Source organism: Syngnathus scovelli, chromosome 5 (genome assembly GCF_024217435.2).
Source record: "Syngnathus scovelli strain Florida chromosome 5, RoL_Ssco_1.2, whole genome shotgun sequence".
In the NCBI taxonomy this organism is placed as follows: domain Eukaryota; kingdom Metazoa; phylum Chordata; class Actinopteri; order Syngnathiformes; family Syngnathidae; genus Syngnathus; species Syngnathus scovelli.
Genome location: NC_090851.1, coordinates 1,291,683 through 1,307,690, shown reverse-complemented (window position 1 = coordinate 1,307,690; position 16,008 = coordinate 1,291,683). Strand labels below are relative to the sequence as shown.

The window sequence follows — 16,008 nt, the reverse complement described above, 5'->3', positions numbered from 1 at the left end:
AGAAAAATGTCTTCCATCATTGTAACCTCGCTTGTCACATTAGAATTGTCATTAGTCATTGTGACTTGTCTTTTTGTTGCTGTGTGGAAAATGAACTATTTCACATTCCAGAAGCAAAACAAGTCCAACAGGCCGCCCAGGTGATGTCATTTCAGTCTTGCAAGTCTTCCACTCAGTTGGCTTCGTCCTTTGCCCAAGGTAAGATTTGACGCTTTAAAATCTCCACTATCGCACTCTTAAAGCTGCGACAAAAACTTTTGAGAGTTTGGCAGAAGTGAAAGTAAATCAGTGAAGGTATTTCTGACTCGGTTCCCCGCAGAGGATTAGCATGTAGCCTGCTAGCTAGGGTTTTGAGTTTGGGCTTATCTAAGAAACACATTTGACATACAAAAATCTCTGAAGACAAATTTTTAATAGGTGAAACTTGAGCGCGCAACGATCTTATTTGCTGTGTTTCTTTCTACTTTTGTCAATCAGGTTGCGCCGCTTTTCGATGACGTCACGACTCCGGAAGTTGTTACCTTTCGATCACCACGCGCTTTTTAAGGCTTGAATTGCGCACGTAATATTTAAGATGGTCGCTGTTTCGAACTGTTTTGAATAATGTAAAAAAAATAATAATAAAGGAAAGTTTAGCTGCACAGACTAACGAGTAAAAAATATGAAAAACTAACTTTAGTACGTAATCGAATGACTGTTAATTGTCCAGCGCTGCCTCCACCCATGCAATACAACGACTTGGCAGAGACGCCAAATCAGGTTTTGGTGCTAATTGGATGACCTTTTCTTCCTTTTGTTTGCAGCGTACCGCTTGACAGAATCACCTGTTAATGGAGCCGCCTTCCTACGAGGAGGCAACGCTCCGTCTACCGCCTCCACCCACCTACCAGACGCCCTCCGAGGCGCCGCCACCCTACGAAGAGACAAGTCAGTCCCAATTCTTGGTGCCCTAGTAAGCAGTTTACCATTGTAGTGATAAACAAACTCCCTTTTGACGTAATCTGAGATTGATTCTTTCAATTTTGCCTTTAATGTCCATCAATTTAATTCCAACGTCTTCCAAAATGTCTTGCCAACCAAGCGTGTCACCGTTTTTGCAGTCAACGCCGCTCCAGTTCGCGTCGTGACAACCACCCACACGTCTCAAGTCTTCACCCGTCAACCAAGAGAGGGTAAACCTCATTTGACATCATCCATCAAGCAACAAGCCCCTCATTTAGTGAGGCCGTGGTTGTTTTGCAGGAACTCTCCAACCGGGTCCAATTTCCATCTTGGGCTCGCCCATCGTAACGTCTCAAATCTCCTCCTATCACTCACGCGTTGGTATGTAAATCTTAATCTCAAATTCTCATTTTCAGACAATAATCCTATTTTTTATTTAATATTTCCTCAAAATATTTACAGTCAACGTCCAGCCGGATCCTTTTCCCGTATTAAGGACGCCCACCAGCGACACGTCGCCAGTCTTTATCCATCCAACCGTTGAAGGTACGTCACATCATTCCACTGTATGTTTCGTTTGTCCTCACGCGTCCGTCTTTTTGTCTCTCAGTGGGCCAGCGGAGACACCAAGCACGCCGCGGCGGCGGCGCGCACGCAACGCCGGTGCAAGTGGTGGTGACGCAACCGCAACCACAACAGACCATCTCCATCACCCGACTGAGGAACCATCCGGGTTACGTGCGATGTTCAAAGTGTGATAACGAGGTCACCACCGTAAAAGTCCTGTGTCCCTCGTCGTGGTCCTTCTTTGCGTGTATCATGATCCTCTTTGGATGGTAAGTCGCTTGTGTGGTTGATTGATGTCCGGAATAATAAGTGAGTTTTTCTGCTCGCATTTCAGCTTCTTCTGCGGCTTCTGCCTGATTCCGTTTTGCATTCCCAGCTGCTGGAATGTGCACCACTACTGTCCTCGTTGCCACAAATGTCTTTACGTGTACAACAGGGGGGGCTACGGCCATTAGCCAGCGTGTGCTCATTTATTGATTATTGATTGCTATTTTTTTTTTCCCCAAAAGTAATTTAAGTTTTTATGTGCCTAATATTTCAATTAACAATCATCGTTAGAATTTCTAGAATGAACATCATGCAGATTTACACAATGCAGATTTTTTTTTTTAATTGCTTAATCTTTATTTCCATTCCAAGTAATATATTTGCTATTGTTATTTAACCGTTTTAGGGAAAAATAGTTGCTTGCTTTCTGTTGTTTTTAAGTTATATTGTATTTTTTTAATTTCAAATAATGCCTGTCAACTCTGCAAATTGACTAATAAATCTTTTTTTTTTTGTATAATACAAAGTTGTACTTTGTGTTCAAACCAAATCTTACTCATTTATGTAACGTGCCGCACCCCAAAAGGGATTAAGCGCTATGTGGAATGAAATGATGTTTCGAAACGAGTTCTGTGAGTATTGTGTAAGTCGCTAGTGAACGCATGCATTGTGTTATGTCAAAAATTTTAAATTGTTTCCAGCCGAAAATCTGACGTCAACTCGTTTGAATTGTAGGTCACATTCCCTTTCTATTGCATCAAAAGCTCAAATCCTCTCAATAGTCGGCCGATTCAAAACCGTGTTAACTTTATTAGTATGATTCTACTCAACAAACGTTTTGCTTTATTTTTCATCAAATATTTGATTTTGCTTGGAGTCATTTTTGAAAGCTATGCATGACCTATATAGTGAAAGTCAAATGTAAGCTAATTATAGGTTATGAAAACTTTTTTGATTGCGGTAAAGAACAGGTTGAACGGCTTTGATCTCGCAACTAGCCACGACAGCTAACATGTTCCATCCTTGCAGTTCAGCTCGTGACTCGCTCCAAGGTAAGACTCCTGCTCCACATCCTCTACATTCACACGAACTCTAGCCAGATTTATTTAATTCTGATGACCTTTCACCTTTTGTAAACTGAATCTGCTGATTCCCGATTGCCACTTTGTCTTCCTTGTCAGCAATTTTGTCACCATGCTGATGGACCCTCCGGCGTACGAGGTGGCCACACTGCCGCCTTCCTCTGTGGACCTCGAAGGGTTTGACCTTTGCCCTCCGCCTTCTTACGACGCTTCAATTTTGCACTCTCCGAACCCGCCTCCCTATCAAGAAACCAGTAAGACTGCTGACCGTCCGGTGTCTGCGATAAGTCGGGCTTTTTCATCGCCGACTGTGTTTCCAGATCCGTTTCCTGTCTTGATGCCAACAATCTTCAGTCCGCCGCAGACGTCTCCAGTCGTCACCCTTCCAACCCCGTTGGGTACGGAACAAATGGAATAAATCCAAGTCACAGATGATGAGAATTCTACTTTTTATTTTGGGTGGCTTGATTTTTTTGGGAGGTAGAAACCTACCAAAAGTGGAAGTAGCGTTAAATAAATTTGATTTGTTGACAAACAGACACGGTGGTGACCCAGCCGACGTCAGAACAAATTTCGACTTCATCCAACCTGCTGGACTCTCCGGGCAGCGTTCAGTGTCCTCACTGCCGCCGTGACGTCACCACCAAAATCCAAAATATTCCCGGGAAGAAAGCCTTCGCTTTATGCTGCATTTTGGCCTTTTCTGGGTAATTATTAGCGTGTCAGCACATTCGCATATCTCAACACCTTATGCAAACTTTGACTTTGTTCCCAGATTGGTTTGTGGCTTCTGCCTGATTCCTTTCATGATCGCGGACCTGTGGGACGTTCATCACTTCTGCCCTCACTGCGGAAAGCATCTACACGTACACCGTAAATCTTGACTGTGGATTATTACAACACTTTTTATGGTACTTTATCAACTTTTTTTTACCGCCTCAAAGCACACGCTTCGAATTTAGGTCATTGCATTCTATTAGTCCACCAATAGGTGGCGCTGTACCTTTAATAAATGTGTTTTCCATTTTGACCTTGTTGTTAGGTAAAGTGCATTCGGCAACTATTAGCAATCATCTTGATATGAGTAACCATCAATGAGAGCGCTGAGATAAAAAGTTAATGAACGACAAGACGGGCCTGATAACATTCACAACTACCTGTTCAGTCCCCCAGACGGGCATTTCCGTCTTACCTTGCGGAACGGAACGTTGCAACAATGGCGAGGCCGTTGTTGCTGCTGCCGGTGCTGCTTTTGTCGGCTTTATGCCTCGCTGTTAGTGGCCAAGAAGCCGAAACGCTCCTGGAGGAGGACGGAATTTTACTGCTAAACAAGATAAACTTCAACAAAGCACTGAGGACCTACAAACAACTACTGGTGCACTTCTGTAAGTCTTATGAAGTCTGAATTGTGTTAGTCAAAACTGTGAAAATGAAATGTAATCTCCAAGAAATGTTCAATTAAAGCATGTACTGAAAAAATTGTGGACACTCAAATTTGTGTTGATGTTTCAAAATGTTTGTTGACTATGTAGGTTTGTCCAAATTAACTTTGAAAAAAAAAAAGCTGAACTCCATCCATCCTAAATCGACTTGACCATTTCTGTCCGTCAGATGTTCCGCTGTCTGCAGACGGCCGTCGGTTGTCGGAAGTCTTTCAAGGAGCCGCTGGCCAGCTTCAGGACTCCGATGTCAAGTTGGCAACCGTGGACGTGACTAAAGACAAAGAGCTAGCCAAAGAACTGAACGCAACGGGACCACCAAGCATCAGGCTCTACCTTTTCGGAGAGCAGTTCAACTTTGTCGCTTGCCCTGGTGAGTTCCAGTTCACTTTCACCCCTAAAATATTCCCCAAAAAATTTTAACTCACAAAATGTAGTTATTTTTTTTCTTCTATAATAAAAGATGTTTAACAGCCCCCAAAAAAACGACGTCACAAATATTTTTATCTATGAGAAAATACTGTGGTGTGCAATTCAAGTTCCTCAGAGTTCCGCTTCCATTGTGACGTGGTTGAAAAGGAGGGCGGGGCCTGCTGCTGACCTCATCACCGATCTCAGCCAATTGGTGAGCTCGAAGGAGGAGCTCAGCGTGCTCGGATTCTTTCAGGTGATCGCCATCAAACTGTCTCTGGCTTTGCTTCTCATCAATAAGATTATTGTTATCATTAAGTGTGTGTGTGTGTTTGTGTAGGAGCTGGACAGCGAGTACGTTCGGATATTTCATTCGGCCGCAGTCAGTCTCCCGGACATCAGCTTTGCCGTGACGCAGAATGATGATGTCATCAGTAAATATGATGTCACGCATGACGTGGTGCTGCTCCTTAAACAGGTACACGCATTTTTTTCTTGGAAGATTTTATGATTGTAACTAACAAATTGAGTTTGGGTTCCATTTTTCCGCATTTCCTCGCAGTCTAAGCTAATTCAGGCCTACAGGATGACGCCGCAGACCTCCGAAGTTGACTTGATGACTTTTGTCAGCGTCTACCAGATGGAGCCTGTCACGGAATACACTGGAAAGGTAGCCAAGGACGACCGAATCAAAAACTCTCGAATAAAGTAATTTTTAATTTATTCATCAGACGGCCAACCAGATCCTGTCGTCGCCCGTTCTTAGCCACGCCCTCCTTTTCGTCAACAAAGGCTCGGCCGACTTCCCCCATCTGCACGCCGCCTTCAACGCGGCCGCCGAGGTCTTCAGAATGAAGGTAACGCACATGCAAACGCACACATACGCACAAAATGAATTCTTCCACGTGTGTCTTCAGATTCTGTTTGTACTGGTGGACGTGTCGGAGCCGCGCAACGGCCGCCTGATGGAGTACTTCCGCGTGCGCGACTATGAGGCTCCTCTCGTGCGATTGGTCAACCTGACCGACCACGTGACCTACCAGCTGCCCTCGTCCGCACCAGACGCCGACTCCATCGAGGCCTTCTGCCGGGACTACTTGGACGGCAAGGCCAAGGTACGGCCAGTCTGTCGCGGGTGTGACGTGAAACGATGAGTGTGTGTTTTTGTGTATCAGGCCAAGATGCAGAGCGAGCCCATCCCAGAAGGATGGGACCAACGTCCAGTGAAGGAACTCGTGGGAAGTACTTTTGAACAAGTTGCCTTCAACCCCAACAAGACTGTATTTGTCTTGTTTTGTGAGTACACAACACACCACACGGACACACAAGTCACTCATTTATACACATTTATTTCAATTGTACTTGAAAAGGGTGTACCTAATGAAGCGACCTTTCAGACGTGCCGTACAGTCCCGAGTCTCGCGCCGTGTTCCCGTTGTGGGAGGAGCTAGCAGAGGCCTTGGAGGCTCGCGACGACGTGGTGGTGGCTCGCATCGACGCGTCGGCGAATGACATCGAGATGTCGGTGCAGGGCGGCTATCCGGCCTTCTGCCTGTTCCCCGCCGTCTACGCGGAGAGAGTATGATTACAAAAGATTCAAAATAATATAAAAGTGTGAAGCACGTTCGAATCCTCAACAGTCTTATATTTCCCCCAGGCGGTGTTTTACACAGGTGACAGGAAGGTGAAGGCTCTGCTTGCTTTTGTTCACCAGGAGATGAAGAAAGCGGCAAAAGACAGAATCAAGGTAAATGTCTTTTTTGTGCACGTAAATGAAACATTGGCTAAAAATACAGCTTTTTTTTGTGGGATAAAAAAAGGAGGACGATGACAGGAGCAAGTACGTGAAGGCCTTGAAAGATGAAGAAGAGGAGGAAGAGAGAAAGATCAACAAGCAGGAACTTTAGTGGAAGACAAAGTCAAAGCGGTTATAAAAAGAATTGTCCTTGTTTTGACTTCATAAAAAGTATGACAAAAATAAGCCACATTGGCTGGGAATTTGACAGAGAAATTGCAACTACTACTAATGAGGAAAATCTTTGTCAGTATAATCTTTAACATTACTTTTAATTGGAAGTCATTTTTTTATTAATGTCAAAAATTACTGGAGCAAAACATTTACATGACATTGAAACTAATTTTGTTTTGTGATTTTTTTTAAGAATGTATAAAATAACTAATGGATTTACCAATTAAAAATAAAATTTAAAAAGACCTGCTATTTGGAAAAACACAAACAAGCCAATAACAACCAGGCAGCAGTCTAGGTGTGACGTCATCGCGAGGCTGCTGCTGGAAGCTGCGGCTGCGCACAGCGGCGCACAGCTGCTTCTGTCGCCGTCTCGTCCGCTTCTCACGGCGGGGAGAAGGAGCCGCGCTAAGCCGGTGGAGGTCGCTACCAGTTCGCTCAGAGGGGGGCAGGCCGCCATGGAGCCAGCGGCCGCGTACGGGGCCGCCAAAGCCGGGAAGCTTGTCTTCGACCCGGTCGCCTTCTTCACGCATCCGCGGACCATCTTGAGGCTGCTGTCGTGGGTGAGCATCTGGAAGAAGAAGAAAAAAAAGGAGGGAGGGAGGGAGGGGGGGGGGCTGCATTTGCACTCTTTGTCTCTCTCCTCACATCACATTAGGTGCAGCATGAAAACGTTTGTTAAGCTATCGATGCGGCTTCGTATTGATCGATTTCAGTATTTGGCGTCTTTTGTCCAGAGCTGGAACCCGCACGTTCATGATGCACATGAGCAGCGGGATGCAATTTGCACGTCATACTTTAACCGCGTCCATTTCATTTGAATATCCTACAAGCATTTTTTTTAAATATATTTCAATGTATTTACTGTATTGCATACTTTCAGTTTCAAAACTGATCAAACTAATGATCACACCTTGAACTAGTCACCAACCAATCCTCTATAATTAAAAAATATATACTTTGCATTTCAATCATATTTAAATAAGTTAAAAAAAAGGGTTTAAGATGATTTAAAAGAAGACAGCCGTACCTGCGTAGGGCGCCACTGAGCTAAATTTGTGACGCTCGCGGCAGGTGTTCTCCATGGTGGTGTTCAGCTGCATCGTCAACGAGGGTTACGTCAACATCGGCAGCGAGCGTCTGCTGTGCGTCTTCAACAAGAACGCAGACGCCTGCAACTTTGGCGTGACGGTGGGCGTGGCCTGCTTCCTGGCCAGCGCCTTCTTCTTGCTCCTCGACGCCGTCTTTCCGTCCTTCAGCAGCCTGACGGACAGACGGCGCGCCGTACTGCTTGACCTCATCTGCTCAGGTAAAAAAAGAAAAAAACTGTGGAACTCTGGTTTGAAACCCTAGTTTGAAACACTTGCCATTTCTGCTTGTGCGTGCTGAGGTGTGGCCAGCTTCCTGTGGTTCGTGGGCTTCTGCTTCTTGGTCAATCAGTGGCAGGCGACATCACCGGACGAGCTGCCTTTGTCGCAGGGCGCCGACGCCGCCCGAGCCGCCATCGCCTTCTGCTTCTTCTCCATCATCACCTGGGTCGGTCAAGCTTCATTAGTTGGAAGGTCACTAGGGCCCTTTTCAAATCAAAGACTAACTTTGTGCGCTCACCAACAGACGGTGCTGACGCTGAGCGCCCTGCGTCGTTTCATGTCCGGCTCGCACGCCAACCTGTTCACGTGGCAACACCTGGACACCGCCCCCGGTCACGCCCGGGCCACGCCCTACCCGATCGTCAACGGTGCCACCATCGTGACCACCAAACCCTACCAAGCCCCGCCCTTCACTGAGACCCTGGACCCGCAGAAGCTCACGCAGCAGCAGCACAGACCCGTAGCGCCCGCCTTCTAACGGCCCGTAACTAAGGCGATTATGTTGTTGCCATGGCAACCCGCTTTATTTGCTTTTGTGTGTTTGCGCACGCACACTTGCAGCCACACCATGGTAGTATCTCACACACACGCACACACACGTACACTAGGGACGTGCGGTCAGGGGAGGCAGGTGAGGCTCTTCCTCACCTGTGATTATGACAAGTAACAAAAAAACATAAAATTAATATTAATATTTGTCCATTGATCTTTTCAAACATTTTTGTAGTCCAAATCGCTGAAATTGCATATTTTCCGTTCAAATACAAAGGTGAAACGCTTTTTTTTTTGCTGATGGGACATAAAACTGCAGTAAAAAGGAAAAGGTTGAGGCAGATAGTACTCTGCCGCACCGATAGGGGCGTACGTGAGCCAACCATTGATTAATGCTGCCCCAGATAGAGGTAGACGAGACATCGGACGTCACAACCAAAGCACAGATCTCGTTATTTTACGCGATGTAGCTAAAAGTGAACTGAAGGGGGCGTTTGGGGGGATTTGATGACGTCAGTGATGATAAACGAGCCCCAGCTGTAGTCTTGGGACTGCTGGCATCAGAGCTTCATGGGGTGCTGGCCAAAATGAAAGAAAACAAGGAGGACAACAAAGTAACCAAACTTCTTGTGGCGATGGATAGGTGCATGAACTTCATCTACAAATAAAGGTAAGACCACGAAGAGTGTGTGCGCGTAGAACTCTGATGACATACGAACTAATCAGTATTGATTGATTGACCTTTTTGGGTTTATATATATATTTGTAAATCTGACTTAAGGAGTCAGTGCCTCACCGCACGTCACTGACGTACACACACACACACACACAAGCATGTTCTTTTAGTGTAGAAGACACATTATAAAAGGACATTTGTAGCGGAAGTTTTTCCTCGGCTCACTTTGTGATTGACAAGCAGCAAGAGAGGGGCGGGATTTGAGGGACATGGTGGCAAGGCAATTTAAAAATGGCAGGCCAGCGGCTTCCTGAATGTTCCGCTCCACGTGAAATATTTGTGATTTTAATATTTTATTGTGATATGCTCAAATGTATGTATGATAAAAAATGAGAAAAAAAAGTCAATAAATAAAACCAGCAACACCATCACATTAACGCTCACAGCTTTTGTGAATGACATTAATTCAGGCACAAAGAAACCTTTCTTGGTTGCTTTGCTTTTTTTATTTGATTTTAGGATAACGAATGACCTACATAATGTTCTACAATGCAAAGTGTCAAATACTGACGCTTGATACAAATTAAAATGAAGCGAAAGCTGTGGCGCTAGTTGGTAATTGTGCTACGTGAGCTCCCCCTAGTGGCGACTGACGTGCATTTCACTTTGACCTCCCAGAGGAATAGAAATAGACCTCAAACGTTTGAGGCCTTCAACGACGTCGTTTGTCCTGGACATGATGTCCACAGTTCTCGACAGTCCGCAATAGAATGCCGAGCGCTCACAAAAGTCCCCTTCGTGTTTGGAGGAGAGAAATGGCTTCATCCAAAGTTGGGCCCTCAGTGTCCATGCAGGAAGCGTAGTTGGACCTTCAAAGTATTTTTGCTTTCTTACGCGCTTGGAAGTCACGCGTTTTGCTCTTAATGGACTTGATCAGTAGCGACAAGCTGGCGTCCCGCGAGGGCTCGGGCGCGGCGTCCCGGTCTGCGGGTTCTCTGGGAGCGGCGTCCCGGTCTGTGCGATCTCCAGGCGCCTCGCGAGCGCCATTGTCAGTGGCATCTTCTTGTTTGTGCGCTTCCTCTCGGCGGCGGCGCTTCTCATCCAGGATGCTCTGCGTGGCCCGCGTGCGCTTGTAGCTCGGGTGCGACGGGTCCAGATTGAACAGGTGGGACGTGAAGACGGCCTGGAAGCGAGGGTCCGACACGTCCACCTGCAAGCGGAAAAGCGGCGGCGTTATGACGTGCGGCGGATGGCGGTGACGGCGGTGGGCGGAACTCTGACCTGGAAGTTGTCCTCGTCGGGCACGTTTCCCTTCTTGATCAACTTTTTCTTCTTCTTCTTGCTCAAGTTCTGCTGCTCCACCAACTTGTCGTAGTTGAAATGTTTGTGCCTCTCGTCCTCGTCGCCCTCGTCCATCAGCAGGGACATCTCGGCCTGAACGAACGCACGCATTAAGTTGTGATAAAACGCACAAACATATTTTGAAGCACATTGTGTGTATGTGAAACCTTGTGTTGGTCCACACGTTGCTGTTCTTCTGCTGTACGCTCTTCTCCATCCTGGTTTTTCTTCTTCTTCTTCTTCTTGTCTTTGGTCTTGCCTTCTGAGGAGCATCAGCGGGAAGTTGTCACGACTCGACCGCATGCCTGGGCCTACGTGTGCGCTAGCTTGCCGCACGCTAGCTAAGCCTCACCCTTAGATGTGAGTTCCTGGCGGAAGAACGGGTCGTTGAAGTCCACGGGGTCGGGAAGCGAGTCGTCGCTCAGCTGGCCGTCCTGGCGAAGAGCGCACGTGAGCGTGTTGGTCGGCTAGGTGCTAACTATGCTAACGGGCTGACCTCGTTTTGGGCTTTCTTGTTGATCTTCTTGGCCGCCTTCTTGTCTCGCTTCTTCTGCAGGAATTCCTCCCAGGGCGTGGGCTGCTGCTGCTGCTTCTTCTCCAGCTTCTTCTTCACCAGCTGCTCTGTGGCCTCTTTCAGGCCTGGAGGAGCAAAGCACAGCACAATATGAAACGCCCATCTCAGACCTTTAAAATAGGCATTCAAAGTCGCCTTTTGGGCTCTTCATCCTACCCGGCACCCAGGTGACCTCCATCTCCATCTTTTGGGCCTCCTGCTGCTCTTTGCTCTCCTTGTCGTGGAGGCCTTGCAGCAGCCGCCGGTACTTCTCCAACTGATCCTGGTCTTTGCTCGCCTTGCCTTCCTGCTGACCTTCGTCCTCCTTCTCCTCCTCAGCGTCGGCGTCCTCGCTTTCGCTGGACGATGACGCCAAATAGGCCCTGAAGTCCATGTCCAGAAGCTCGTTTTTGTTGAACTTCCTCTGGAGGGCGCTGACACGCTCCGGGTCCGTCTCGTCCCAGGTCAGGTCCACCTGAATGCACCAGATCGGGCTGACCGAGCGATTGACCTCCCACGCTTTGAGCTACTTCCTGTGATGTCACAGTGTAGACTCCGCCTCCCGGCCCCCCACGACTACCTTGGAGGTTGCGCTGGCTGACGAAGTGAAAAGTTTGGGCGTGTACGTGGCCAAGTTGACATCGGTCGCCACGTCTTTGGGAGGGTCCTCGAACGTCATGTCATCGGGGATAAACCTGAATGGACACGCATGTAAAAAAGAGCAGCCACTGAAGCAGAGGCAGATAAACTAGCCTAGCCTAGCCTAGCGCCTGTGCGAAGCGTTGTTAGTTGCCGTGACGACGACGTACCTGAGGTCCAGAACGGAGCAGCTGCTCTCGTACTCAAAGCCGTCACACTCCTGGTAGATTTTGGCGGCGGTGGCGGCCGAGTCGCACTCGGCCACGGCGTAGAAGTACTTGAGACGCTTGAACTGGTAGTCGCGCTTCTTCTCTCGGTACGACCTGCCCACACAATGCGTCATCGAGCCGCCAAAAGGCGCGGACATTTGGTGTGCTAGCATCACGGCCTTCGTGAGAAGGTCACCTGTCCTCTTGGGTGTCGTCCTCAGAATCATCAGGCAGTGCCCGGAGCTCCGGCGGGCCCTGTGACTCCTCCATCTGGAGTCTTTCCTTGCCAAACTCTGACGGGTAAATCTGCAGCAGTCAAATGAAACTTTGAAATACTGCAGCTCGATTCAATCACGATCGGGCCGAGCGGCCTTACCTTGACGGAGAGCACGACGCCCCCTTCAGGTTTGAAGGAGTTAAGTATGGCCAGCAGGTCTTTTGCCTTCAGGCGGTCCCAGTCCACGTTGCAGATGGCCAGCCGGCGCCAAACCTGCAAGAGGTGGCGAGCTCAGACCTCCGGTCGACACGGGCCGCTTCAGGCCGAGCTGACCTGCTCGCTGCGCTCGGCATCCTTGCAGAGTTCGCCCCAGTCGTGCTGGATCTCGTCGTCCTCTTGCTGCAGGAAGTCCTCAGCTTCGTCCTCCTCGTCCGAGCTGGTCTCCACGTTACCTTTGCCGCGAGCCAGGTCCGGACCGCTGTCGTCGGAGGAATCCAAGCCCGACTCCGCGTCTTCCTCGTCATCTGACGAGCCGGCTTCGTTTTCATCTTCATCACCTGAGAAGATTCAAGCATTAGTTGACATCCGTGCATCTTTATTATAATAGTCGGTCGAGGCTTTGTCACCTGTCTTGACTTGCTCCTCGTCGTCATCCTCATCTTCATCGTCGGAGATCTGGTAGAAGCGACGGAGGTCCTCGGCAGTGGAGTGTTGGACGGGTCGTCCCCGCTTGTCCACCGTGGATTTGATTTTGAAGCGCTCGTCATGGAACATGGACGTAAAGCGCTTGTCGATGGAGATCTTTTGCTGGTGGTCGGGCATTTCCCAGAATCGTGGGTCCCGCTTGACGCGCGAGAAACGTTCGTCCGCCGGCGCCCCATCTTCCTTCTTTGCGCCTGACATGGCACCCACCTCTCTAGGCTGCCACCTTTCTGAAATCGAAAGCTACAACGTATAAACACTGTCAATTTCATCGTACACTTGCAAATAAGACGGCAAAATACATACTGAGAAACTTGAGTGCTGTGTTTGTTGTTGTTGTTTTGTTGTTGTTGTTCGACACAAAATGGAGGTCAGCAGCGCAAACACGGGCGGGCAAGGAACTAAAAAAAAGCGATACTGATGAAAATTAAACTAATGGAATCCTGGAAAAGACACTACTTGTGTAAAGGTTTAAAATATTACCTGATTTTTTAGCTGAACCTTATAGTTGCGGCACACGTGTTTTCCCAGCATGCAACACGACACGGCACTTCCGTACCAAAGACTACGGAAAGCAAAAAGGGACAGAAAGCGCAATGGCAAGAATGAATGGCAGTGTTTTGATTAAAATTTAGCCAACGATGTCAGAGAGACTGGAAAAGTAAGGCGGAGAAATAACTAACTTAATATGAGCAAACAATCAAGTGGAGGAGAAGGGAAACGTTTCTATCAAAGTGTCGGCAGGATTGGAGGCACTTTTGCCCTTTCGCGTGTCACACAGCGCCCCCTGGCAGCACGGCGGCCGACGCAAATCACCATTCGGGTGTCATGCAGACCCCTCGCACGCTCGCCTCTATCCCGCCTGGGCGCGCCACGTGATAAATTTCACGGGCACGCTAGCGACATAATCCCGACTCTGAGCAGCCGTGCAGATGTTGACGGCACGCCGCCGACTGTCCGCACGCACGGAGCGAACGACCTGACGCACCGTTGCCACTTTGATATGCGACAGTGTGCAACTTTCTGAATTCAGACATGGCACGTTTGATTGAAGGCAAACAACACGTATTATTTTCCAAACAGAAAAAAAAAGTAAGAAATAATGTCGCTTTCTGAAGTGGAATTTATACGTCAGGCGTCACTAACCTGTTGTGTATATGTTTTTTGCATGTTTGTGTGACTGCATGATTTTATTTGTGTGGATGAGAGTGTGTGTGCGTGTGCACGCGCGCGCGTGTGCATGCGTGATCTGTAATATTCCAATGGGGATTAATGGATGTCAGTGGCACGTCAGCGGCCCTCGGCATCTGTTTGGGCATCAACAACATGACAAGCAGAAAGTGAGCCTCACAAAAGTCCAACTCCTGCACGCTCGCATTCAAACAGTGACATCGGCCACGATTTGTTTGGTCATCTTCAACATTCAAGTTCAAGCGATGATGTCGCCTTTTCCTCCCTGTCGATCACGTGCGCACGCATGCATGCGACCCAACATCAGGATTCAGGCCAGTCGACAGATTTATCGCTGCCCTGCATTGCTCTCATGTCGCCGCCCCTCTTGAGCCCATCGCACTAATCGCCCCCCTCCCCTAACCTTGTTTACCCCTCAAAGCGGCATGCGTGAGCAGAACGCCATCAGATCTTCATCATCAGCACGGGCAGCATGCGCGGCCTCCTGGAGAGCAGCTGGCGCCGCTTCGGCCCAGCGGGGCGCGGCTCCTACGACTGGGTGACCCCGGCGCCCTCTGGGCGTGAGCAACAGGTGAGAGCAACCTGACACTTGCACATTTTCACATTTTCGTGCATTTTTTTTCCCCGCGGATTTCTGCTAACCAATTAAAGTAACTTGCAATCTAACTCAAAAACAATTACTCAGTTAAATGTTCAAGTTACTTTTAAAAGAAAGTATCTATCAGTGGAAGTGTTAACACAGTCGAGACAGACAGAAAGACAGACAGAGCAATTGAGGCTCTCGTCTTATCTGGTGTCGCCAGATCAGAGCGGGCGTTGATAGCTTGAGATGAGAAGATTTGCAGATCCTCATCAGCGAGGATCAGCATGCGCAGCCAACGAATAGCACTCGCTCCGACAATCCAAAGTATAAAAACAAGCCGGCCAGCTACGGGGTCGATTGACCTCCCATCATCAAGTCCAGAAGGACAGAAGAGAGACGGAAACAAATGAATGTTGTCAGTGCTTTTCGTCGTAAAAAAAAAAAAAATTTTTATGCACGCAGGGCTTCAACTGGAATGACCTGGGCGACGACAGGAAGTACGAGCTGCTTCTGTACGTGGTCCTGCCGGCGGTGGCGGTCCTGTTGCTGGTGCCGCTGGCGGTCTCCATCTGCCGCCGATGCCGGGCCTCGGCCTCCCAGCTGGGTTTGACCAAGGTGATTGCGCTGGACCCGCAGGATGCGGAATTGCTGTCGTCGCTGAGCCGCGGCGCCGAGCGTCACGCCAGCACCAGCTCCACGGGCTCGGACGGGGTCTTCGTCATGGTCTACCTGCCGCCGCCCTACGAGGAAACCCTCAGCAAGATCACCCGGGCCGCCAGCCTCGGCAGCTCCAAGGACGCAGAGTCCATCAAGATCGAGGATCTGGAGGCCAAGCTTTGCCCGGAGATCAGGTCCAGCGGTCGCTACGTGTGACAAGGATGTCAAATTTCACATTGCTTCCAGAACTGCTACCTTGACTTACGAGTTTCATTTGTTTTGTAACCAAAGTCGAATACCAAACAACATGGAGAGTGGACCCCTAGCTATTTGTGGTAGACAGGGACCGTGTGTGGGCTCAGCTTGTTTGTGTTCTTCTGCCCTCTGCTGCCCAACAGTCAAAATAAAAAAATCCAGATGAAAACGTAGCAAAGTGATTATCAATTTGCGGCACCTGTGAAATGAATTATTAGTGTAGGTGTTTTATAATTCACATTATTTCTGGAATACGTATACATCGAAAATGAAAGACCTCAAATGTGGAGATGAAATGTAAGATTATTTTAATCTACAATCGTATGAAAAATTTAAAAAGAACATGTGGGGCCAGAAATGAATGAATCACAAATACGAAAAAGGCATAAGAAAGATGTGCAATATTTATAAAATAACTAACTTTAATAAGAATTTCCTTTCATTTA

At 48.2% G+C, this 16,008-nt stretch overlaps 6 protein-coding genes and 1 long non-coding RNA gene across 15 annotated transcripts; 5 read left to right on the top strand and 2 right to left on the bottom strand.

The window, feature by feature from the left end:
- Positions 1-26: 26 nt before the first annotated feature.
- Positions 27-2,238, top strand: LOC125968925 (lipopolysaccharide-induced tumor necrosis factor-alpha factor homolog). Its single transcript, XM_049720490.2, has 7 exons — positions 27-198; positions 804-927; positions 1,101-1,172; positions 1,243-1,323; positions 1,405-1,488; positions 1,553-1,778; positions 1,844-2,238. Exons 2-7 carry the CDS (start codon positions 831-833, stop codon positions 1,962-1,964), a joined length of 681 nt encoding a protein of 226 aa, XP_049576447.1. The 5' UTR covers positions 27-198; positions 804-830; the 3' UTR covers positions 1,965-2,238.
- Positions 1,902-4,622, top strand: LOC125968930 (cell death-inducing p53-target protein 1-like). Of its 3 annotated transcripts, none has more exons than XM_049720500.2 (7): positions 1,902-1,951; positions 2,748-2,828; positions 2,958-3,112; positions 3,179-3,256; positions 3,397-3,565; positions 3,634-3,769; positions 4,488-4,622. In XM_049720500.2, the coding sequence occupies exons 3-6, from the start codon at positions 2,971-2,973 to the stop codon at positions 3,740-3,742; spliced, it is 498 nt and encodes a 165-aa protein (XP_049576457.1). In that variant the 5' UTR covers positions 1,902-1,951; positions 2,748-2,828; positions 2,958-2,970; the 3' UTR covers positions 3,743-3,769; positions 4,488-4,622. The 3 variants fall into 3 exon arrangements, with proteins under 3 accessions (XP_049576457.1, XP_068506974.1, XP_049576456.1); XM_068650873.1 differs by lacking the exon at positions 4,488-4,622 and adding an exon at positions 4,024-4,160; XM_049720499.2 differs by lacking the exon at positions 4,488-4,622 and having other exon boundaries at positions 1,904-1,951; positions 3,634-3,888.
- zgc:136472 (uncharacterized protein LOC678514 homolog) lies at positions 4,075-6,922 on the top strand. Its single transcript, XM_049720468.2, has 11 exons — positions 4,075-4,243; positions 4,470-4,670; positions 4,837-4,964; positions 5,049-5,186; positions 5,271-5,378; positions 5,440-5,565; positions 5,626-5,823; positions 5,884-6,004; positions 6,106-6,287; positions 6,366-6,455; positions 6,529-6,922. The coding sequence occupies exons 1-11, from the start codon at positions 4,075-4,077 to the stop codon at positions 6,613-6,615; spliced, it is 1,548 nt and encodes a 515-aa protein (XP_049576425.1). The 3' UTR covers positions 6,616-6,922.
- LOC125968932 (uncharacterized) lies at positions 6,106-7,832 on the bottom strand. Its single transcript, XR_007481383.2, has 2 exons — positions 7,708-7,832; positions 6,106-7,248 (listed from the first exon to the last, which is right to left on the bottom strand). It is a non-coding gene; the product is annotated as an uncharacterized lncRNA (long non-coding RNA).
- Positions 7,017-9,648, top strand: LOC125968924 (synaptogyrin-3-like). The gene is made up of 4 exons (XM_049720489.1): positions 7,017-7,240; positions 7,752-7,986; positions 8,068-8,213; positions 8,292-9,648. The coding sequence occupies exons 1-4, from the start codon at positions 7,136-7,138 to the stop codon at positions 8,523-8,525; spliced, it is 720 nt and encodes a 239-aa protein (XP_049576446.1). The 5' UTR covers positions 7,017-7,135; the 3' UTR covers positions 8,526-9,648.
- Positions 9,066-15,740, top strand: LOC125968929 (small integral membrane protein 28). Of its 3 annotated transcripts, none has more exons than XM_049720495.1 (3): positions 9,066-9,209; positions 14,489-14,638; positions 15,113-15,740. In XM_049720495.1, exons 2-3 carry the CDS (start codon positions 14,540-14,542, stop codon positions 15,521-15,523), a joined length of 510 nt encoding a protein of 169 aa, XP_049576452.1. In that variant the 5' UTR covers positions 9,066-9,209; positions 14,489-14,539; the 3' UTR covers positions 15,524-15,740. The 3 variants fall into 3 exon arrangements, with proteins under 3 accessions (XP_049576452.1, XP_049576454.1, XP_049576453.1); XM_049720497.2 differs by lacking the exon at positions 9,066-9,209 and adding an exon at positions 13,684-13,968; XM_049720496.2 differs by lacking the exon at positions 9,066-9,209 and adding an exon at positions 13,981-14,216.
- Positions 9,699-13,506, bottom strand: esf1 (ESF1, nucleolar pre-rRNA processing protein, homolog (S. cerevisiae)). Of its 5 annotated transcripts, none has more exons than XM_049720444.2 (14): positions 13,360-13,506; positions 13,183-13,277; positions 12,801-13,119; positions 12,508-12,731; positions 12,334-12,447; positions 12,154-12,263; positions 11,919-12,071; positions 11,690-11,804; positions 11,287-11,584; positions 11,053-11,195; positions 10,909-10,990; positions 10,724-10,818; positions 10,497-10,649; positions 9,699-10,425 (listed from the first exon to the last, which is right to left on the bottom strand). In XM_049720444.2, the coding sequence occupies exons 3-14, from the start codon at positions 13,075-13,077 to the stop codon at positions 10,087-10,089; spliced, it is 2,103 nt and encodes a 700-aa protein (XP_049576401.1). In that variant the 5' UTR covers positions 13,078-13,119; positions 13,183-13,277; positions 13,360-13,506; the 3' UTR covers positions 9,699-10,086. The 5 variants fall into 5 exon arrangements, with proteins under 5 accessions (XP_049576401.1, XP_049576402.1, XP_049576400.1 ...); XM_049720445.2 differs by having other exon boundaries at positions 12,801-13,106; XM_049720443.2 differs by having other exon boundaries at positions 13,183-13,197; positions 13,360-13,431.
- Positions 15,741-16,008: the final 268 nt, after the last annotated feature.